Source organism: Oncorhynchus keta, chromosome 23 (assembly GCF_023373465.1).
Source record: "Oncorhynchus keta strain PuntledgeMale-10-30-2019 chromosome 23, Oket_V2, whole genome shotgun sequence".
Taxonomy (NCBI): Eukaryota; Metazoa; Chordata; class Actinopteri; order Salmoniformes; family Salmonidae; genus Oncorhynchus; species Oncorhynchus keta.
This window is the reverse complement of record NC_068443.1, coordinates 38,886,627-38,910,090: the sequence shown is the minus strand read 5'-3', so window position 1 is coordinate 38,910,090 and position 23,464 is coordinate 38,886,627. Positions and strand designations below refer to the sequence as shown.

Sequence of the window (23,464 nt, the reverse complement as noted above, 5' to 3'; positions counted from 1 at the left end):
AGCGATACATAAAAACAGCATTGGTCCTGATTGGTAGGCTATCCAGATCAGGGTCAATCCATGCAAAATATGGGAAGTGTTCTTACTGGCCCAGAAGGGCCACCGTCTATTTAGGCTTTTGTCTCAGCCTAGTGCTGTGAAATTCAACAAACTATCACTTTGATTAGATTGGGCAATGCTTTGCAAAGCCCATGGATGAACTAAGAACACTAGGGGAAAGGGATAGTGATTGATTTATAATTGAATGTTGCATTGGGCACTGTGAGAGTTTTTTTTAGACTATCGAAATAGGCTACTGGGGTAGGGGAAAGTGCATATGCCTACCACTTTTATAATTACTTTTGTGAACCTTGCTTTCATCATCTCCTTTTCTTAGCCATTGTGCATTAGCAGTTAGGTGGACTGTGTTGTTGTTTCAACCACTGTATTTCATATGTGTCCACCTTTCTTGTGAGAAAGTTATTTGTAAGACTGCGTTGCAAACCCTTTATAAATTATGATTTGCGACTCTTTTCCGACATGGGAGTATCCCGGAAATAGCTAAGACATTGGAGGCGGGGCTGTTCGCATTGCTTCGTCTGTTTCCTTGCACTGCACGGGAGAGATTGTGCAGTTCAGGCGACCATAAAAATGTACCAAAGGCCGTTTTCAACAGAGTAGCTAGCCACTGTAAAAATTTTGTTGCTAGCGTCCCTAGCTGGCGAACTAAATACAGAGACATCGCCAAGATCAAGTCAAGTTACCCAAAGACGAGAATACTATTTTGTTGTCCATAGTTCCCCCCTCGCGCGCACACACACATCAACACGGCATTGATGGTAATGCATGCAAGGAAACAACCGAGACTCAGCGATGGGTAAACGACAATACATTTTACTGCCACTTCTCATTGACGGCTCCACCACTCCTTTAAAACAATGCTGCCAACTAGCATGTCTAGCTATTTACAGCTAACTCGATTCTCGCTAGCTAGCTACTTGTAGCATATTTTGCAGCGCGAGCAGAGACGGCATCAACATTTTAGATGCGTGCCCTATAACTTGGCTAACTTTATTTTCTTATATTTCAGGTGCAACGACCGAAGGGATTCCCAACCCTATCAGGTAAATGGTGAATACAGGCTAATTAGCTAGCTGCCTGGTTAGCAAGTAGGTTATCCAGCTAACTTAGTTAGCTACTATAACTGGTTAAAATAGCAACCTAACTAACGTTAGCTAACTTAACTCGTAAGCTAGGCAGGCCTCAGCCTGGCTTTGCAACTCCCAAGCCATGGCTCAGTTTTGTGCAAAATTACGTTACTCAAGATACGTTGGCCTACATCTAACATTAGCTATTTACACTAGCGAACTACGTTAATTTGTTTAGAAACAACTGATGGTTAACTAGCCAGCTAACTTAACGAACTGCTGTTTTCCCGTGACGTAGCTAGCCAACGCTAACCATGTTTACCTTTACGAGAGAGCTTGAAATTGCAGGCCTTGATACCCAGCAGGATAACGAATGTATCATTACCATATCGTAGATAACTAACTAAATAGCCAATTTGCTAGCTAGTGTAGCTGGGTAATTATCTTCTGATCGGTAACGTTATCTGGCTAACGTTAGTAAGAGTTAACTATAGCTAGGTCTTTATCAATAAAACATCACAAGGTGGAGAGCGCTGAAACCATTGACAACTACATTACGTTTTCAAGGGATTGTTAAATAACTATTTATAACTAACTATTTGGTTGTAATAACCCTTTGAAGAGCGTAGTCAGAAATACACATTTCCGATTATTCCATACACATCAATTGCGCCCATTTAGCGCGAATCCAAGTTATACAGCAAGTAACGGCATGTTTTAAACGATCAGCAAATATCAATTGATCATGTACTTTTAGATATACGTGAGGGTAGCCTCACGATATCTCGTATTGGCCACCATTAATTTGATATATGTGAACGATAGCTACCTGACAAGCCTTTGCGCTTTGCCTGTCAAGCAGCAGAAGGGCGCATTTGCCGATGTAGGCCTTACTGTTGGCTGATAATGTTTATTGTGCAAGCTACGGGTAGAAACGTACAGTTGGCTAAACAGTGTGGTAAGTAGACCTAATAACGTGAGTGTACTTTTCTCTCTCCAACCAACCAATAGCTCTGTTACCTAGCGAAGTTAGATAACGTTATCCCATTTTCAACATTGCTTTAAAGAGTGTTTAATCACAATTGCTGACAGACATGATGGACCACATCAAATTGGCTAGCTAATCACATATCACGTCAATATGTCTAGTTTAACAAGCCAACTTTGAGGGGATAAACAAGATGGCGATATCCAAATACTGTTTGATCTATGGTGGTGATGACAGTAGTCCGACTGACAACTTTTTACAAGGATGAGGAGTTTCAGATGTCAAACTCTTTTCAAAATTCCAATCGCTGATGAAGCAAGCGAAATGACACGTCGGTTGTTTAGCTAGCGACGTGACAAATGGATAGGCTACACTCACGTATGATGATGTTGATGTTTCGCTACTGACCATTAAAAAAAGCATTGTTACTTGCAATATAACTCTAAATTTGGAAATGTGTAGTCCTGACTATGCTCTTCAAGAGGTTATATTAAAACCGTAGCTGTCAACGGTTTTTGCAGAACTCGCCCCCCCCCCAACAGCCAAATCGAACGCTCTTCATCATGTTGTGGCGTTTTATTGATAACGACCTATACCGAAAGTTAGCGAGCCAACTACATAGCTTGCTAGTCTGAATACTGCACAAGGATTAACCCACCTGTAAGATGCTTTATAAAAGTGCAACAATTACAGAACCGTAATGACAAATGCAGGCAAAAATAATTGGGTTAAGGTTAGGGAATTTTAAAAAACATTACAAACGGTTGTGCATACATAGGCAGGAATGAGAATTACAGCACAATGTCAAGAGTGGGAAATAGGCCTACAGTATAATGTCAGGTTTCTATTATATATATATATATATATATGCCATTTAGCAGACGCTTTTATCCAAAGCGACTTACAGTCATGTGTGCATACATTCTACGTATGGGTGGTCCCGGGAATCGAACCCACTACCCTGGCGTTACAAGCGCCATGCTCTACCAACTGAGCTACAGAAGGACCACAATTGATATGTTGACTAACACAATTCTATTTGTATTGCAGACTCACAAATCCCAGCCAAAGAGTCAATCTACTACCACTCTTCACGGTCACGATAAAATGCGAGATGGGTTATCAGATCCTACACCGCCCTACAAAATGCTCCGGCGCTCTGATGAAAGTCCGGTCAATAAGTACAGCGACGGGCACAGCAAAACAAAAACATTTCACACACTCCGAGGCAAAGATGGTGGTAAGCCCAAAGAGAACCGAGCTACACACAAATGCAGATGTTCCCTTCTCTGTATGCTTGTCAACAGTACTGTGTGCACAGAGAAGCTTGCATGTTTGTTCAGCCAAATGAGCGCTTAACCTGGTCCTAGGTATGTTTGTGCTGTTTAGCCAATTCCTGTGGTCTTCGTTATGCCAAGCAAACTTTTGGAGTTGGCTTTATCTGGGACTAGGCTAGCGAGATCCTACATCAAATTAAAATAATCTGTTATCTTGTTCTGCTGCTTAAAATATATATACACTGTTGATTGGGCTATTAAAAACACTTGGACTTCTTCTGCACACGTCACCTGCTCAAAACATGCATAGATAGTCGTGTACAACAAGACATTTACCACTGGAAATATTTAAATCACTGAAGTCTAAATCACTGAAGGCCCAATTCCTGACTGAAGACATACACACACAACTGTTGGTCAAGTCTATATACACAGACATCAATGCAACATTAATATAAGAAGTTATGCAGCTGGTGTTCCACAAGTGCTAGTATATGGTAGCCTGGGTACCAGTTTATAGCTAGTTAACTTGTTACTGTCTTGCCAAATGAGCAAGCGCTGTAGAATGCTAAAACTGACATGCACCTAGGCGATATTAGTATTCTCTTGTGCACTAAAGTATACATTTTCGACATACAGTTCCCGGGTACTTCATAAAATGGATAGCCACTGTAAATTCCATGTTACTGCACAAATATTTTGTTCAATGGATGGGTAGCCTCACTTGTCATGTCTATCATTGCTAATTCTGTTTTATTTCTCATAAGTGTTCTCATGTTGTTTATTTTATAGGTACCAGCTGCTCTCCGCAAGAGAATGTGCACAACCACAGCTCCCACTCAAATCAAAGCAAGGTGTCAGACACAGTAAGACTTCTTTCTTCTTGAACAAATTATTTCTGAAAGTAGGCATTCACCAGGCTATGGCTATAATAATACATCATGGGCCCCTGAGCCACAGGACAAACTCATATACAAGTCATAGGCAAGTTCTATAGATGCGCTAATGAGAGCATCTTCACTGGCTGCATCAGCATTTCGTATGGCAACTGCTTGGCATCTGACAGCAAGGCGCTACAGAGGATAGTGCGGACGGCCCAGTACATCACTGGGGCCAAGCACCCTGCCACCCAGGACCTCTATACCAGGCGGTGTCAGAGGAAGGCCCTAAAAATTGTCAGACTCCAGCCACCCAAGTCATAGAGTTCTCTGCTACTGCACGGCAAGCGATACCAGTGCACCAAGTCTGAAACCAACAGGACCCTGAACAGCTACCCCCCAAGCCATAACACTGCTAAATATTTAACCAAAAAGCTGCCTGGGCTATCTGCATTGACGCCTCCCCCTTTTTGCACTACAACTCTTTTGACTCGACATCAAATTGTATTGGTCACATACACATGGTTAGCAGATGTTAATGCGAGTGTATTAAAATGCTTGTGCTTCTAGTTCCTACAGTGCAGTAATGTCTAACAAGTAATCTAACAATTTCACAACAGCTACCTTATACACACAAGTGTAAAGAGATTAATACGAATATGTACATATAACTATATGGATGAGCGATGGCCATGAGGCATAGGCAAGATGCAGTAGATGGTATATAGTAGAGTATATACATATGAGATGAGTAATGAATGTAAACATAAAGTGGCATTGTTTGATGTGGCTAGTGATACATTTATTACATCAATTATTAAAGTGGCTAGAGATTTGAGTCTGTATGTTGGCAGCAGCCACTCAATGTTAGTGATGGCAGTTTAACAGTCGGCTGGCCTTGAGATAGAAGCTGTTTTTCAGTCTCTAGGTCCCAGTTTTGATGCACCTGAACTGAACTCGCTGTCTGGCTGATAGCGGGGTGAACAGGCAGTGGCTCGGGTGGTTGTTGTCCTTGATGATCTTTTTGCCCTTCCTGTGACATCGGGTGATGTAGGTGTCCTGGAGGGCAGGTAGTTTGCCCCCGGTGATGTGTTGTGCAGACCGCACTACCCTCTGGAGAGCCTTACAGTTGTGGGCGGAGCAGTTGCTGTACCAGGCGGTGATACAGCCCGACAGGATGCTCTCGATTGTGTGTCTGTAAGAGTTTGAGTGTTTTTGGTGACAAGCCAAATTTCTTCAGTCTCCTGAGGTTGAAGAGGTGCTGTTGCGCCGCCTTCACCACACTGTCTGTGTGGGTGGACCAATTCAGTTTGTCCGTGATGTGTACGCCGAGGAACTTAACTTTCCACATTTTCCACTGCTGTCCCGTCGATGTGGATAGGGGGGGTGCTCCCTCTGCTGTTTCCTGAAATCCACGATCATCTCCTTTTGTTGAAGTTGACTGTGAGGTTATTTTACTTACACCACACTCCGAGGGCCCTCACCACCTCCCTGTAGGCATTCTCGTCGTTGTTGGTAAATCAAGCATACCACTGTAGTGTTGTCTGCAAACTTGATGATTTAGTTGGAAGTGTGCATGGCCACACAGTCGTGAACAGGGAGTACAAGAGAATGCTGAGAACGCACCCTTGTGGGGCCCCAGTGGGGTGGCTATTCTGTTTCTTTCCCTCGCTGCCTGGGGGCGTCCCGTCAGAAAGTCCAGGACCCAGTTGCACAGGGCGGGGTCGAGACCCAATGTTTTGAACTTAGTGGCGAGTTTGGAGGTAATATGGTGTTAAATGCTGAGCTACTGCTTATTATCTATCCTGTTGCCTATTCATTTTTTCCCCATCTAGTATGCACATTGACTCGGTACTGGTACCCCATGGATATAGACAAGTTATCGTAACTCATTGTGTATTTATTCCTTGTTATCTTTCTAGTTTTTTCTCTCTCTGCATTGTTGGGAAGGGCCCACATTATAAGAATTTGTTCTTAACTTGACTTGCCTGGTTAAATAAAGGTTAAAAAAAAAATTCAAAAAGGGGGGCCCATATGTAGGCATTTCACTGTTAGGTCTACACCTGTTTACAAAGTCACAAATAAAATTTGATTTGACGTAGACATTTGAATGTTTGTCCAGTTTCGTTTGACAAATGACCTCGATTGGCTATGTCCGGAACACAGAGACAATTGAGGTCATTTGTCACATGAAACTGCACTACACATTCAAATGTCTATGTAAAATCAAATCAATGAGATTTTGGTTGGTTGTTCTCTGGTGTTCATCTCCATCAAGATGTTGATGGTGATGATAATCAGTCTTTCAAGAGGAGATTCTTTCCACAGCTCACTACATACATACATACATACATACATACATACATACATATATATACATACATACATACATACATACACTTATACACTTCTGCAGAGAAACAATGGGGTACATTTACTTTTGCATCGAGATATCAGCCCCTCGAACCGAAGGGTTAGCTCTGCATGCATTTCAAGTCTTTCAACACTCTCAAGAAAACACCTGTAAATGACCTAAATGAATGCCTCGGAGCCTGGCCCACTAGCCGAGTATTACTGCTAGCCTTGTTGAGTATGTTCTCTGTGTAGACAGGAAAGGCAGTGTAACGGGGATAAGCAGAGTTTCAGCATATAGGCATACACCCCGACAAACACATTTGACAGAGGCAGACTAGCCTAAATAGTGTGCAGGTTTAGGTAACTTGCTCTTAACAACAGTGCAAAGTCTAGGCCTATATGCTCATATCCTGTACTTATTTATTGTATTGTATTTACTTGATGCCTTCTAACATTGCTTTTTGTATGTTGTAAAAGAAAAATGTATTGACCATTCTCCAAATTAGACTAAAATGTGTTTTCCAGATAAACCACATTGTTTCTTACATTTGAATCGGTTAGGCCCAATACTTTAAGCAAGGATCCCCACACAGGATTTTACATGTGAATCTGATCACTAGTCACCAGCCTTTCCCCTGATTTTCCATGTAGTGCTGATCACATCCCCAAATGTAGGCCTACTTGATCTTAAAGCTAGAATCCTTAGTTGGTGATACTGCCATGTCCGTTTGGGATATTACAACAACAATGAAGTTACTGCAAACAATGAACACTGATTTTATTCCATTGCATGCACGTTAGATCTTTACTGCAAAAAAAAAAAAAAACATTCCCACTGCCTGACACCCCTCTCCTCAGTTTCATCAACAAAATAAAAACAATTGGAAAAGTGCTAGGGAGTACAGTAGTGCTGTTTCCCCACATGCGGATTCAAACTTTGTTTGCACTCTGCAAAACCTACCCTAGAGTGTTAGTTAACCTATTTGTCGTGCCTTCTTCCCTCAGCCTCATGAGCCTGCAGACGACTGGTCCGAGCACATCAGCTCCTCTGGCAAGAAGTACTACTACAACTGCAGGACTGAGGTCTCTCAATGGGAGAAGCCCAAAGACTGGCTGGAGAGGTAAGGCCTTGAATCATGGGAAAAGTGTCACTCCTAAGCACCATAGTCTTCTCCTCTTTCCCCTCAACTCTTCCATTTCTACCCTAAAACTCAATACAGAATCCATAGCCGCGTGGCTGCCGTATTCCGACTGCCCATTCTAACATATTTATCAGCCTAATTTCATTGATTGAATTATTGTAGGGCCCCATCCCTGATGCGGAAAACGCAGATGGAATCTCTGAATCCAGACATTAAAACGTAATTCAACAATATTAAATGTGCCCAACATTTTCACAAGACAATAATCAAAATGCATCAGTTATTAGTATTTTCTTTCAACCTTCTGTAGAGCAACGTGGGAATTCCCCTGTATTTGTGCGTGCATCTGTCTACTTTGTGTATGCCTAGCCGTTAGCGATGATGCTAATGAGAACGGTCAACCATGGAAAGGCTTTCTCAAAACCCTTTTCAATTACATTTTCACTACAAAGTATCCCATGCCTACCTGGCAGAATGATATCATGATTATTGTAATCAATCCAGTGGCAATTTGTTTTGCAAACTATGCAATCACATGTGTGCTACAGAAACACCGCTAACCTAAGTCTCTGCAAGCTTTATTTAAATGGTTTTTCCAGATCTCAAAAGTGGTCTCCTGATGTCGTTTAAGCATTGTTGTGGACTTGGATTTTGTTTTTCTATTAAAGTGATTTTGGGAGTGAGAACCTGAAAACAGGCAACGAATAAAACTGAGTTTTTGGGCCCTATTATATATAGCATGCTAAAATGTCCCAAAACGGAGATTGGTAGATTACACATTCTGACAGAAGTCTGAACATGAAATTACATTCCCAATCTGTATTCAACCAGCAATTACACTCTGCTTAATTTAACTTAAACCTGACAGTGACCTTGCGTTTGTGTTTCATTGTGTCCAGAGAGCAGAGGCAGAAAGATCCATCTAAGAGGGAGTCCAACACTTTCCCCAAAGACCGGGACTACAGACGAGAGTCTGTCGACACAGCCACCACAAGTGAGTATAAAAACTACAGAGGTAGAGCGTATGGGAGGTGTAGTCTAGGTTTCAGATGCAGCAGTAACATCTGGATTTTGACTTGCCTGCCTATTTAAAGAGTACCATTTTTGTTGTGATATTATGACTATACTTGTATATGAAATCATCTACAGTCTTACAATATGGCCAATGTGTCAATAGTGAGAAGTGACTTATTTTCCATGTGTCCTCTCCTTCCTCTGCACTGATCTGAAAAGACTTGACAACTCTATGCATTATGGTGATTTTCAATGTGTGAAAAACGTTGAGGTGGAAAGGAAGTCACTATGAACTATAGAGGTGCATCCTATGTGTCAAGCCAGTGTCCGCAGCCCTAACTTGTTGTTCTTTTTGCCCCACAGAGAGCACTTCAGGGGACAAGTCCTCCAACTCTGCACCTTCTCAGTCCTCTTCCTCCACCATTCCGGGCCTGAACCAAGCCTCTGGCTCTAACCCCACCCCTTCATCTTCCTCCTCCATGGTCCCGGTGTCCCCCTCTGTCCAAACCCAGGCCTCGGGCCTGCTCCAAGACCCCGCCCTCCTGCGGCAGCTCCTCCCAGCGCTGCAAGCCACTCTGCAGATGAACAACGGCAGCATGGACATGGCCAAGATCAATGAAGGTGAGTTGGCCAATTCCACATTTCTCCTGCTTGATCTTTAGCGTACCTGAGTTCAAATGGCTCACCGGTTGAAATAGGCTTAATTGGCACGAGCCCCAAGTCGCAAAATAGGACTTTGGGCTCAAAGGGCAAATCTGAGTCATGTTTTCTATGTAAATGTTCATGGAGCATAAGTATTGTAAAAAATGGGAGTTACACCCCCCTCACACACACACACACACCGCTGTACTGAAATGTGAAACACACATTTGGATTTTCTGATGTCTGGAGTTATTATAGGACCACAAAACCAACGTGGATTTGATCTTCAGTCTGATCCCATTTGGTTTCTAGTTTCTCTTACTCCGACCAGATATTGAATCGGCTTAATTCACGATATAGGGAGTAGCTTAATCGAAGCGAAGGGTTGGTGGGTTCTATTGTTGTTGATGAGTGATCCTGAGAAAAGGGATTCTTGCCTACCAACTGGGTTGTAAATGTAAAATCATCAAATTAAACCACCCATTCAATGACAGTTTTGTATAGCCTATATCATGTCTGCTCACCTCCTTTTCACTGTGTCACTCAACAACCCCTCTCCTCTCTTGCTCTTTGTTAATGTATGTGTATGGGACCCATCTGTGTATGTGTTACATGCATGCATACATACACAAGTTTGTTGCCTGTTTGCGTGTGTGTACGTATCTGTATTTTTCTCATTGTCCTGTGTTTTTCCCTCCTCCAGTCCTCGCGGCTGCTGTCACCCAAGCTTCCTTGCAGTCTATGCTTCATAAACTCCTCACTGCTGGACCGTCTGCTTTCAACATCACTTCTCTGCTTTCCCAAGCTGCTCAACAATCTTCCAACCAAGGTATGACCGCTCTTACGTCACCGTTCTGGTGATCTTTTTGATGCCTTTTTTGTTAGCTAGACTGGTTTTCCAGATTTTTCAGTGTCTTGTGGTTGGTAAATAGAGCTGTGCTTACATTGCACTCTGACATGTTATTCAGAAAGAAATACATTGTAATCATTTTCCTATTAAATGTTTTCATGGAAGCTGTTATTGTTAAAATCTGTAACTGGAAATGTTAGTTATCTCTCAAGAAGGTGTATGGGCGTCCTTCAGTTCAGGGCAACATCTGATTTGGTTTTCTGTCGAATAATCTAGAAAATGTTGCTATTGGCGTATTTAACCAGGGTAGTCCTCAAAGCAACAATAGCCACTGAGTTTCACAAAGTTTTGGATGCTTAAGAAAAATAAAACTTTTAAAATGGTGGTCCTTATAGGCATATTTATAATTTATATACTGAACAAAAATATAAACGCAACATGTAAAGTGTTGGTCTCATGTTTCATGATCAGAAATAAAATATCCTACAAATTGAGTGGGCACCCCTGCCCACTCATGTCAAGTCCATAGCTTTTATTGAAATTAAATTATTTCCTTATATGAACTGTAAAATCTTTGAAATTGTTGCATGTTGCGTTTATATTTTTGTTCCGTATAATAACTTTTGTATGTGAGATTAAGGTTGCTATCATTAAAAATATTTCCTCCTTTGTCCTATTCCCCTCCTGGACATGAACCAATAGCGGCCCAGCAGGCGGGTCAGTCACCCATATCGCTAATGTCGGACACCTCCTCACCCCGCTCATATGTGTCACCCAGGAATGGCACGCCCCAGACCAACCTCCATAACCAGAAACCCCCACTCAGCATGCCTCCTGCCTCCTCCCAACCAAAGGTCAGCACCTCCGTGGAAACTCTAAACTTATCAAATAATATTATGATTGGGGGCGTATTGTTTTTTTTTTTTTTCGTTTTTTTTTTTCTCCATTTCAACCCTGTGATCTGTTTCTTTCTCCCCATGTCACCATTCTTTATCTCCATTCACCTCTGCTCTCTTCTCTCCTTCCCTGTTTCTTGCTTTAATTTTTTTAATTGTTTCCTTATCTTACACACTCCCTTTTTAATGGCTTACTCTCTCCATCCCTCCCTCTCCCCTCTGTGCCTCTGTAGGTTACCCCAGTGAAACCAGGACCAGTTTCTCAGCAGGCTTCAGCAGAGAAACATCCAGAGGACCCCCGAACTCTCCGACAGCGGAGGTAGTTTGAAATGGAGAGGCACTTGTGTATATCTGGAAGGATTGAATGTATGAAAGTGCTTTTGTAGTAGCCACCTATCCAAACCTTTCCAATCAACACAAGTGTGTAGGTGGTAGACTGGAGGTTGTTTCTGGATGGAGCCTTTACTCTCCTTATAACGACTCTGCTTTCTCTCTTGTCCAGCAGTCAGGGGAGTCCGCCATCAGGACCTAACGGTAACGCCACCGGCGGCCATTCGGTTCTCAATGTCGCCTCAGCCCAGTCCAGCACTCCCGGCTCCTTCACTCCCTCGCTGGCCTCTCACTTTGATGAGAACCTCATCAGGCACGTCCAGAACTGGCCTGCCGAGCACATCGAGAAGCAGGTAGGAGCTCCACTGTTAAGTGCGATAACGGGATGATCAACATATGAGAACACCGAGTTAGTAGTTTGTATGTTAATATCTGTCAACTGTATGACTACGATTTTAACGGGTTCAATATTCGTCATGGAAATAATACCATACTGTGTGGATATAACGGGAATACACAGAAGGTCATGTTAGTTGTTAAATTAAGATTTGTGATAGCAATTTAGTAGTCATGCATTGATGTTAGTAGGATATATGCATGTCATTGAGTTGTGTATATATTATTAAGTAACGGCAATTTTAAATAGCACTACCATACAATCACATTACGTACCTACAGTTGAAGTCGGAAGTTTACATACACTTTAAGGTGGAGTCATTAAAACTAGTTTTTCAACCACTCCACAAATGTCTTGTTAACAAACTATAGTTTTGGCAAGTTGGTTAGGACGTCTACTTTGTGCATAAGTCATTTTCCCAACAATAGTTTACAGACAGATTATTTCATAATTCACTATCACAATTCCAGTGGGTCAGAAGTTTACATACACTAAGTTGACTGCCTTTAAACAGCATGGAAAATTCCAGAAAATGATGTCATGGCTTTAGAAGCTTCTGATAGGCTAATTGACATCATTTGAGTCAATTGGCGGTGTACCTGTGGATGTATTTCAAGGGCTACCTTTGAACTCAGTGCCTCTTTGCTTGACATCATGGGAAAATCAAAGAAAACAGCCAAGACCTCAGAAAAATTGTAGACTTCCACAAGTCTGGTTCATCCTTGGGAGCAATTTCCAAATGCCTGAAGGTACCACATTCATCTGTACAAACAATAGTACACAAGTATAAACACCATGGGACCACACAGCCGTCATTCCGCTCAGGAAGGAGACTCGTTCTGTCTCCTAGAGATGAATGTACTTTGGTGCGTAAAGTGCATATCGATCCCAGAACAACAGCAAACGACCTTGTGAAGATGCTGGAGGAAACGGGTACAAAAGTATCTATATCCACAGTGATAACCTGAAAGGCCACTCAGCAAGGAAGAAGCCACTGCTCCAAAACCGCCATTTAAAAAAAAAGAATACGGTTTGCCAAAATATATATCTGCATATGGGACAAAGATCTTACTTTTTGGAGAAATGTCCTCTGGTCTGATGAAACAAAAATAGAACTGTTTGGCCATATGTTTGGAGGCTATCAAGCCAAAGAACACCATCCCAACTGTGAAGCACGGGTGTGGCAGCATCATGTTGTGAGGAAGCTTTTCTGCGCGAGGAACTGGTGCACTTCACAAAATAGATGGCTACATGAGGTAGGAAAATTCTGTGGATATATTGAAGCAACATCTCAAGACATCAGTCAGGAAGTTGGTCACAAATGGGTCTTCCAAATGGACAAAGACCCCAAGCATACTTCCAAAGTTGTGGCAAAATGGCTTAAGGACAACAAAGTCAAGGTATCGGAGTGGCCATCACAAAGCCCTGACCTCAATCCCATAGAACATTTGTGGGCAGAACTGAAAAAGTGTGTGTGAAGAGGGAGGCATACACAAACCTGCCTCAGTTGCACCAGCTCTGCCAGAAAGAATGGGCAAAAATTCACCCACCTTATTCTGGGAAGCTTGTTTAAGGTAACCCAAAACATTTGACCCAAGTTAAACAATTTAAAGGCAATGCTACCAAATACTAATTGATTGTATGTAAACTTCTGACCCACTGGGAATGTGATGAAAGCAATAAAAGCTCAAGTAAATCATTCTCTCTACTATTATTCGGACATTTCACATTCTTAAAATAAAGTGGTGATCCTAACTGACCTAAACAGGGAATTTTTACTGGGATTAAATGTCAGGAATTGTGAAACTGAGTTTAAATGTATTTAGCTACGGTGTATGTAAACTTCCGACTTCAACTGTAGATGGCAGTAGCTATACTCAGGTAATTTCCTATTTGGAGTTGATTGAATACAAAAAAGCCAAACTCTCGCTTTTCAATGATGAACCATTTCAGTTACACCTGCTCATGGAGACCTGATGGATAGAAAAGGGATGTTATAGTATATACACTGCTCAAAAAAAAGGGAAGACTTAAACAACACAATGTAACTCCAAGTCAAACTGTCCACTTAGGAAGCAACACTGATTGACAATAAATGTCACATGCTGTTGTGCAAATGGAATAGACAACTGGTGGAAATTATAGGCAATTAGCAAGACACCCCCAATAAAGGAGTGGTTCTGCAGGTGATAACCACAGACCACTTCTCAGTTCCTATGCTCACTGGCTGATTTTTTTTTTGGTCACTTTTGAATGCTGGCGGTGCTTTCACTCTAGTGGTAGCATGAGACGGAGTCTACAACCCACACAAGTGGCTCAGGTAGTGCAGCTCATCCAGGATGGCACATCAATGCGAGCTGTGGCAAGAAGGTTTGCTGTGTCTGTCAGCGTAGTGTCCAGAGCATGGAGGCGCTACCAGGGGACAGGCCAGTACATCAGGAGACGTGGAGGAGGCCGTAGGAGGGCAACAACCCAGCTGCAGGACCGCTACCTCCACCTTTGTGCAAGGAGGAGGAGTAGGAGCACTGCCAGAGCCCTGTAAAATGACCTCCAGCAGGCCACAAATGTGGATGTCTGCTCAAACGGTCAGAAACAGACTCCATGAGGGTGGTATGAGGGCCCAACATCCACAGGTGGGGGTTGTGCTTATACAGCCCAACACCGTGCAGGACGTTTGGCATTTGCCAGAGAACACCAAGATTGGCAAATTCGCCACTGGCGCCCTGTGCTCTTCACAGATGAAAGCAGGTTCACACTGAGCACATGTGACAGACGTGACAGTCAGAGTCTGGAGACGCCGTGGAGAACGTTCTGCTGCCTGCAACATCATCCAGCATGACCGGTTTGGCGGTGGGTCAGTCATGGTGTGGGGTGGCATTTCTTTGGGGGGGCCGCACAGCCCTACATGTGCTCACCAGAGGTAGCCTGACTGCCATTAGGTACCGAGATGAGATCCTCAGACCCCTTGTGAGACCATATGCTGGTGCGGTTGGCCCTGGGTTCCTCCTAATGCAAGACAATGCTAGATCTTAATGTGGCTGGAGTGTGTCAGCAGTTCCTGCAAGAGGAAGGCATTGATGCTATGGACTGGCCCGCCCGTTCCCCAGACCTGAATCCAATTGAGCATATCTGGGACATCATGTCTCGCTCCATCCACCAACGCCACGTTGCACCACAGACTGTCCAGGAGTTGGCGGATGCTTTAGTCCAGGTCTGGGAGGAGATCCCTCAGGAGACCATCCGCCACCTCATCAGGAGCATGCCCAGGCATTGTAGGGAGGTCATACAGGCACGTGGAGGCCACACACTACTGAGCCTCATTTTGACTTGTTGTAAGGACATTACATCAAAGTTGGATCAGCCTGTAGTGTGGTTTTCCACTTTAATTTTGTGTGACTCCAAATCCAGACCTCCATGGGTTGATAAATTTGATTTCCATTGATAATTTTTGTGATTTTGTTGACAGCACATTCAACTATGTAAAGAAAGTATTTAATAAGAATATTTCATTCAGATCTAGGATGTGTTATTTTAGTGTTCCCTTTATTTTTTTGAGCAGTGTATTTAGCCATCACTTCAACTACAAAGAGCTGAACTACCATGAAATTCTGGGGCTGGCTAGTCAGAAGCAGCAGATAAGCTGCCTGCCTTAGGGTTCTCAGACAACAAGGGTTCACTTGCTTTCACTTCTTTTGCACACATTGATAGCAGGTTATGGAACCAATAGGCAGGCCTACGACCCTATACATAGTGAGTGTAGGCTTTTCGGTAGTCTGATTAACCGGTACTGAAACACATTTCTGATTGGGGATTTCCTTCTGAAGAAGCTTATTTTTTACTTTCTGATATTTGCTCTCCATGCTAAAGGTTCATTTGTGTTTTGGTGCACTCTCTCAACCAGCTCCGCCTTTCTCTTTCAGGCAGCACGGTTACGGGAAGATGCCCACAACATGGGCAGTCTCTACATGTCTGAGATCTGCACTGAACTCAAAAACCTCAGATCATTAGTCAGAGTGTGTGAGATCCAGGCCACGCTGAGGGAACAGAGGTGAGAACAGGACAAGCGAGCACACACATCATAATTGTCTTGTGTAGTGATTGTGTCTACATGATAAATAGCTTATTTTCTTAAAACTGTCCTTTTCTTTCTCCCAGAATACTGTTCCTTAGACAGCAGAGCAAAGAACTGGACAAGCTAAAGAACCAGAACTCTTACATGGTCTGAGAACCTGTGTGGGAGACGAAGGACGGTGAACTACTAAAAAAGACTGCAGTCGAAGCCCTCAATGAGGTCCTCTGTGCCCTGGTCTGAACACTTCTGAAACGTCATGAACCAAAGGGCAAATGAGGAATACGGAAAAGAGTCTGGGCCTGTTGAAGACATCATGGGCCAAGCAATGAAGCGTACCATTGCCGAATCCCCTGAAAGTGTAGATTTTATTAGGCGTCCAAGATTTACATTTTCTGTGAAATTGCAGGCTGAAAGAATACGAAGCCTTGTTGAGCATTTCATGGACACGCAAACCGGTCGATTCTGAGGAACCTACAGGTCCTAACTTTTTCTTACCTGAGAAACAGCTGCCGCCTTTTGGAATCGTGGACTGTTTGTTGCACTGGAGAAACTGAGAATATCTGGCTTTTCCTCTGGAATAGCCCGTTTTGGTTGGGAATGCATACATTATGCATAATGCATTAACTGAAGTTTCTAGCGTGAACTCAGATTGGCTTGAGATGTATGACTCAACCGATTCATGAACACGTCTAAAGCATAGACTTGAAGGAGTGCAAAGAAGATTCTTGAATGAGCCAACTTTGATTCCTTCCAGACTCATATAGTTAGGAATCATGAATTTAGCAGTCCCAGGATCATGGGTTCATTATTAGCGGAGTACTTTTTTTAATGTGATCTGACAAAGATGCATAGCTGCTTGATGGAAGTTGTCTGTCTGTCCATGCTCTCTCCCCACTTTCCTGCTGAATGGAAATAGTCTGTAGACTTCCTAACTTCCCACCCCAACATGACTATGACCCCCTCTAACGTTGGGCCAGGTGACTTCTCAGAACAGGCTGCCCCATGGAGTAACCTTCCGGTAACCTCCCAGTCCATATCACTAAACCCTCAACAGAATCCTACAATAAAGGGCAACGTTCTCATCCGCCACACCCTCTGAATATCCTCCTACGCGCACCTGCATCTATACCCACATTTGATCTGTACTTGATTATTTTCCCAGTTTCTCCTGAACTTTGATGTTTTGTAAGCTTGTCTGTTTTGTCTAGCTTCAGTCTGCAGAATAATTCATTCCTTATGTGCAGTTTCTTAAGAAATTGTGAAAGGGTCTTTAGTTTTATGTGGTTATGTAAACCTAAATTATTGCACATTATTCATTTTGTCCTTGTGAACAAGATGGAATCATTTTTTTTCATGGGACTCACCTTTGTCTTGACTATACTAGCTAAGCCAGTACAGCAGTAGTTAAATGGATTCCGTAGTTAACGTTTGCAACATTTCGTTTTACCGAAGTTAAACTTTTTTAGGCCTCACTAGATAAAGTAACTATTTTACAATGAAACATTCACATGACAATGCTGTCTCACTCTTCCACATCCACAAACTTAGCTTCGCCTTCCTTCTCCTAAGACCCCTCTGATCGATCAGTGGCATGCTGAAATTGGGAAGGCACCGGCCAAAGCGTTGGTCTGTAGAACAGGAGTGACGTACACACTTATCAGATAGTGGGGGACCAGAGGTTTTTGTGAGGATGGGGCGAAAATAGCTTTGTATATTATTTCTTTAAAAGTATATTGGGATAAAATAAATTATTCTACCACAAATCTCTTGATATTCTCATTTTATTTATCACCATTATACTGATGTTTGCAAGAAGGCATATGCATAATTCCAGAGTGGTTCAAAACAAAATGGTATCTTGCATCCAACTGCAAAACCTGCCAAAGATAAAATAAACCAATCCTTTAAACCCTCCATGACAAAGCAGAATCTTTCTTCTTTCTGTATGTTTTAAACATGCTTCTCATTTAATGATTGCTGCATGAATTCAGAAATGTTGGTCGTACTTAACCTGCAAACATAAAAGTACAGATGTGCAATTTCAAACATAATGCTCAGTTGCTCCCGTCATGCGTCACTAGATGGCAATATACAGCTGGAAATGGCAATGATCATTCTGTTCTGTGGCTCGTCTTTTACATTTGTCTCCTCGATTCCCTTGTAGGCATTTAATTAACATTTAGCATATTTCTCAAAAATGGTTACTGAATACTTTCCTGTCATTACCTCTCTTACACCGCTGATTGCTATCTGTTCATGCTGTCTGATCTCAAGTTTTGCATTGTGATATTCCTCTGAATTTTGATGGGTGGTTTTAATCTAGGTTGAAGATATCTTCAACCTATGTTTCAATCAGGAAATATGAATCCAATCAGTGGACCAGTGTGAATCAGTGGAGCCACTGGATACATGCATGAACAGTGGCCCTTATTATTGATTTGATGGTGTCTAAAGCAAATGAATCAGAGATTCTTTCATAAGCATTTACATTCTTCACTAGCAATTGTGTATTTTTTTGTTTTTACTGTTTATGGTATGGAGCTATTTTTAGAGCACCATGATTTGAAGGTTGAGGTATAAAATACATATTTACATCTGTCTCTCATCGTCATAATTTTGTTCAAGAGCCTTAGCAACATTAGGAAGTGAGTCATAACATTGAACAGGAGATGGGTAGGTATTCATTTTCCAATGGGGCCTTCATAGGCAGGTGTTATGGCCAGCATTCTGTCATTGACTTGGTCTTTTTTTTCTTCTTCTCAACCAATAAGTGTCTTAACTAGCAAACCAAATCAAATTTTATTTGTCACATACACATGGTTAGCAGATGTTAATGCGAGTGTAGCGAAATGCTTGTGCTTCTAGTTCCGACAATGCAGTAATAACCAACAAGTAATCTAACTAACAATTCCAAAACTACTGTCTTATACACAGTGTAAGGGGATAAAGAATATGTACATAAGGATATATGAACGAGTGATGGTACAGAGCAGCATAGGCAAGATACAGTAGATGGTGTCGAGTACAGTATATACATATGAGATGGGTATGTAAACAAAGTGGCATAGTTAAAGTGGCTAGTGATACATGTATTACATAAATAAGGATGCAGTCGATCATATAGAGTACAGTATATACGTATGCGTATGAGATGAATAATGTAGGGTAAGTAACATATAAGGTAGCATTGTTTAAAGTGGCTAGTGATATATTTACATCATTTCCCATCAATTCCCATTATTAAAGTGGCTGGAGTTGAGTCAGTGTCAGTGTGTTGGCAGCAGCCACTCAATGTTAGTGGTGGCTCTTTAACAGTCTGATGGCCTTGAGATAGAAGCTGTTTTTCAATCTCTCGGTCCCAGCTTTGATGCACCTGTACTGACCTCGCCTTCTGGATGATAGCGGGGTGAACAGGCAGTGGCTCGGGTGGTTGTTGTCCTTGATGATCTTTATGGCCTTCCTGTAACATCGGGTGGTGTAGGTGTCCTTGAGGGCAGGTAGTTTGCCCCCGGTGATGCGTTGTGCAGACCTCACTACCCTCTGGAGAGCCTTACGGTTGAGGGCGGAGCAGTTGCCGTACCAGGCGGTGATACAGCCCGCCAGGATGCTCTCGATTGTGCATCTGTAGAAGTTTGTGAGTGCTTTTGGTGACAAGCCAAATTTCTTCAGCCTCCTGAGGTTGAAGAGGCGCTGCTGCGCCTTCTTCACGATGCTGTCTGTGTGAGTGGACCAATTCAGTTTGTCTGTGATGTGTATGCCGAGGAACGTAAAACTTGCTACCCTCTCCACTACTGTTCCATAGATGTGGATAGGGAGGTGTTCCCTCTGCTGTTTCCTGAAGTCCACAATCATCTCCTTAGTTTTGTTGACGTTGAGACCAACACGTATGCTACGCTCATGCCGATCATGTAAACACTTATTGTGTCAAGTCCCTGAACAAGGCAGTTGTCTACTCTAGCAATTCCTCAGCACACATCTATTGGTACTATTGACAGTACTCATGTGGCCCTGACTAGTCTCTTGTGGTTCCCTGACCATTTCAGTGGCCAATAGCAGTACGATACAATTTCATTACTATTTAGTCTTAGCAATATAGACCCTCCAGAATGAAGAGCTTAGTTATAATTGGTTCATGAGCAAGTGACTCAATGTACATGGAGGTCAACCATTGGTTCTGGAGGTGGGTTCCCTGAGTCACATCTAGAAGCCACTGCTCACATTACAACAATTTGCACTGATCTCCAGTTTTTATTTAAGCCTCAATGTTGGCATAGAGACAAGCACAGTGAAACTTCTTTCAGCAAGTTTTTACTAGAATACAGATTTATTCAGTTTGGGGATTGCATCCCACCACATGTAACTTTATCCAATGATAAAGATAAAAGCCCTAGTCATCAAACCATAAGTAGGCTATACTACTGACAAACCCTAACTGACTGTTTGGCTAAATGGGAGCCAGCAAATGTCCAAGGGGGGCCTGCCTGCCACACTCCTGAAGTGTTTTGGACCCATTTGTTCAAACCTACCCACGCCCCTATCGTAGCAGCAAAGCAAAACTCACTTGCTGAACTTGTTTACAAACCACTGCTATGTGAAATGGCTATCTGACAAAGAAAGCATATCTGATGACATTTTACATTTGCTATAACACATTTTATTATTTCACAGACACTGCCCAAATATGTGACACTGCCATAAAGCCATCCAGGCAATAAGCTTTTTGTTAGTGCACAACTTATTACATTGAATACTAAATGTCTCTAATGCTAGAATCCACCTAACAATTGAAATGGAACATGTTATAGATCATAGAACTAACACATTTAAAACATTTGGTGCACTCTTTTAAAACATACTAATTTAAGAAGTGACTTATTACCCCTCCCCCCACAGTCCCCAGTCAGAGGGCAATGTATGCATATAGAGCAGTCAGGAAAAATTCCCGACAGCCCACCCAGCTCGAAATATCACCCTTCAGGTCCTGCACAACCTCAGTGTCTACTAACTCCAACAGAGCGACGTCTCCTTTCCACCAACTCTCCCATGTCAGGATACAAAAGAAACCCGGAGAAGGTGGAGTCGTTGGTGTTGTCAGCATACACCCCCCCAAAATCCTCATCTCCGTAGATCTGCAGCCAAACCTCATCCCCAGACTGCAGCCTCAGTATGAGGGCCCCCGAGGCCTGGTCCACGTTGCCCTCGTGGTACTGGTCGTAGGTGAACATGACGGGCTTGTCGTTCTTGAACAGGCTCACCCGAGCATCTTTGGTGTAGACTGTGAGGTGGTATGTGAAGAAGTAGACCCCGGGGAGGAGGCAATGGAACTTTCCACTCACGTCATTGTAGTGGTGCTGCTCGTTGTGGAAGAATTTATTGAAACGGATGGGCACGTTGGTGGCGGGGACGGGATCTGTCAGGCCCACGCTGAAGGAGGAATGATACAACAGGGCGCTCTCGCCCTGTGCCCCCTTCAGACCGGGATTGCCCGGGAAACCGCGAGGTCCCGGAGCGCCTTTGTCGCCGTTTTCGCCAGGCTCTCCCTTCTCACCTTGTTCACCTGTACACACAAAGACATCACCAGAGTCGGGGAGAACTTAGAGGCCTGTACTGGTGTTCGTTGACTGTGCCTCATGCGGGTTACTGTGATTAGATTTACTGTGAACTTTGGATGATGTAGCAACAGCAAAGAACAGTTGGTCTTCTTACCTGTATCTCCTTTCTCACCTCGAGGGCCGTCGTGCCCGTCTCTACCGTCTCTCCCTAGGTGCCCACTGTGCCCTGGAGTGCCTGGCACTCCTACCATCCACATGGCACAAGGCTGCCGGTCATCAGTCATGCCGGCTTCTGTCCCAGGACCCTCAGGCACTTCCACCTCCACCGCCGCCTCTTCATTGTCTGCAGCTGCCTCTTCATCTTCTACAGCTGCATCCTCGGCTGGTTCCTCTGCCTCTTCTCCATCTTCCTCCTGAGCCACGCTAAAGCTCCCAGCCAGCAGCAGGCCCAGCAGCAGCAGGCTCCACATTAGCTTCATGGCACTTTTTATATAACCCCTCAACCTGTATAACCTTTGACACTGATGGAACAATAAACACATATCAGTATCACACAGGTTAGTGCTATCAAGGCTGTATCACAACCGCCCATGATTGGGAGTCCCATAGGGAGGCACACAATTGGTCCAGCGTCGTCCGGGTTTGGCCAGTGTACACCGTCATTGTAAATAAGAATTTGTTCATAACCGACTTGCCTAGTTAATTAAAGCAAGCGTTCTCTCACTTTGGGTCAAGGCCCCATGCCCAAGGCATGCAATGTCTCTGAGAGTGAGGGTTTGTAAATGGATATTGGATAAGGAGAAACCTCTGACAAGTTCTACCTTTTAGTATTTAGTTAAAACTGCATGACATATTGAGGTCACTTGGTGGTGAGTCCATCTGCAAAGTGCTTGCTTTGAGCAAAGGACATGTAATAGTGTTGAAGAAGCTTTACTGGATCTTTTTTTGGCAATATTACTGTAATCTGACCCATATTTGACCTCTGACCATTTTTTGACTGGCATTATAATGACAACATGGAATACTTCTAAGGCATGGTAAGACCCCAAAACTTTTTTATGCCTGCTACATGTACGCTAGAAAAACGTATTTTGGGGGTCTGGACATGTGCTAAATGCTGTGAAACATATAATTCCAGAGCGCCCGGCAGTTATTGATTGTAAGGCACACGCTGTACAGCCATGACTGGTTTTGTGCTAGGTACTTAACGTCTAAATGAAAGACGCTATTGCAGTTAAGAGGCGAATGAACAAATAGCTATACATATAATGAATGCTCTTGGCGGCCAAAATCATTGCCATCTACCAGCAAAGATACAATACAACTTCAAAGAAAATACCTCAAAAGTTGTATGAAATAGGATTCAATTACAAAATAGGTTCATATCAATTTGGATCCAAAATGTTTACAGGGAATAGGTAAACAGTGTTCCCCTGGACAGTTGACACCCTCTCCCTAGCGATAACATCACATGCTTTGCCAATACCTGTAAATCTGCCACAAAGGTCAGAGGTTACAGTCCCTTACCTTGTCTATGTTTTTCCCCCTCGGAGAGCCGAGTGTTCAGTGGTGTCCCCTAAGAAAACCACCCTCACTCAGAGGCTGCAGTGTGTCACAGTCCAGTTGTCCTGTGGCCAGTGTCCTTGGGGGACATGTGTAACTTATTACTGATTGCCTGTCACACTATATTTATCTCTGTCCTACTTTATTTATGGGCCTGCTGATCCAAAAGGGCAGTGGGGATTAGAGTGCCCCCTCCTTCCCTCCCCCTAACCATGGCTGTCCACTCTGACTCTGCCAGCCTGGTCACAGTGTCACTTAGAGGGGGAAGGGGGGGGGGGGGCTTAAGGTGACCGATTTCTCTCCAGAAACAGCATAATCTCTTTTCTTTACCTGGTGAAACCTTTGAGCAATGACGGCTAATGTTTTTTTGCCGTTCCAAAT

General features: G+C 43.2%; 2 protein-coding genes across 3 annotated transcripts; one reads left to right on the top strand and one right to left on the bottom strand.

The window, feature by feature from the left end:
* Positions 1 to 200: 200 nt before the first annotated feature.
* On the top strand, positions 201 to 18,568 carry LOC118402295 (WW domain-containing adapter protein with coiled-coil-like). Of its 2 annotated transcripts, none has more exons than XM_035800386.2 (13): positions 201 to 856; positions 1,070 to 1,103; positions 3,166 to 3,355; positions 4,185 to 4,258; positions 7,631 to 7,746; positions 8,667 to 8,761; positions 9,145 to 9,402; positions 10,127 to 10,252; positions 10,976 to 11,127; positions 11,403 to 11,488; positions 11,675 to 11,852; positions 15,817 to 15,944; positions 16,052 to 18,568. In XM_035800386.2, the coding sequence occupies exons 1-13, from the start codon at positions 816 to 818 to the stop codon at positions 16,119 to 16,121; spliced, it is 1,548 nt and encodes a 515-aa protein (XP_035656279.1). In that variant the 5' UTR covers positions 201 to 815; the 3' UTR covers positions 16,122 to 18,568. The 2 variants fall into 2 exon arrangements, with proteins under 2 accessions (XP_035656279.1, XP_035656278.1); XM_035800385.2 differs by having other exon boundaries at positions 205 to 856; positions 11,672 to 11,852.
* Positions 18,569 to 20,270: 1,702 nt separating this feature from the next.
* adipoqb (adiponectin, C1Q and collagen domain containing, b) lies at positions 20,271 to 23,206 on the bottom strand. The gene is made up of 3 exons (XM_035799287.2): positions 23,048 to 23,206; positions 21,675 to 22,041; positions 20,271 to 21,525 (listed from the first exon to the last, which is right to left on the bottom strand). The coding sequence occupies exons 2-3, from the start codon at positions 21,997 to 21,999 to the stop codon at positions 20,960 to 20,962; spliced, it is 891 nt and encodes a 296-aa protein (XP_035655180.1). The 5' UTR covers positions 22,000 to 22,041; positions 23,048 to 23,206; the 3' UTR covers positions 20,271 to 20,959.
* Positions 23,207 to 23,464: the final 258 nt, after the last annotated feature.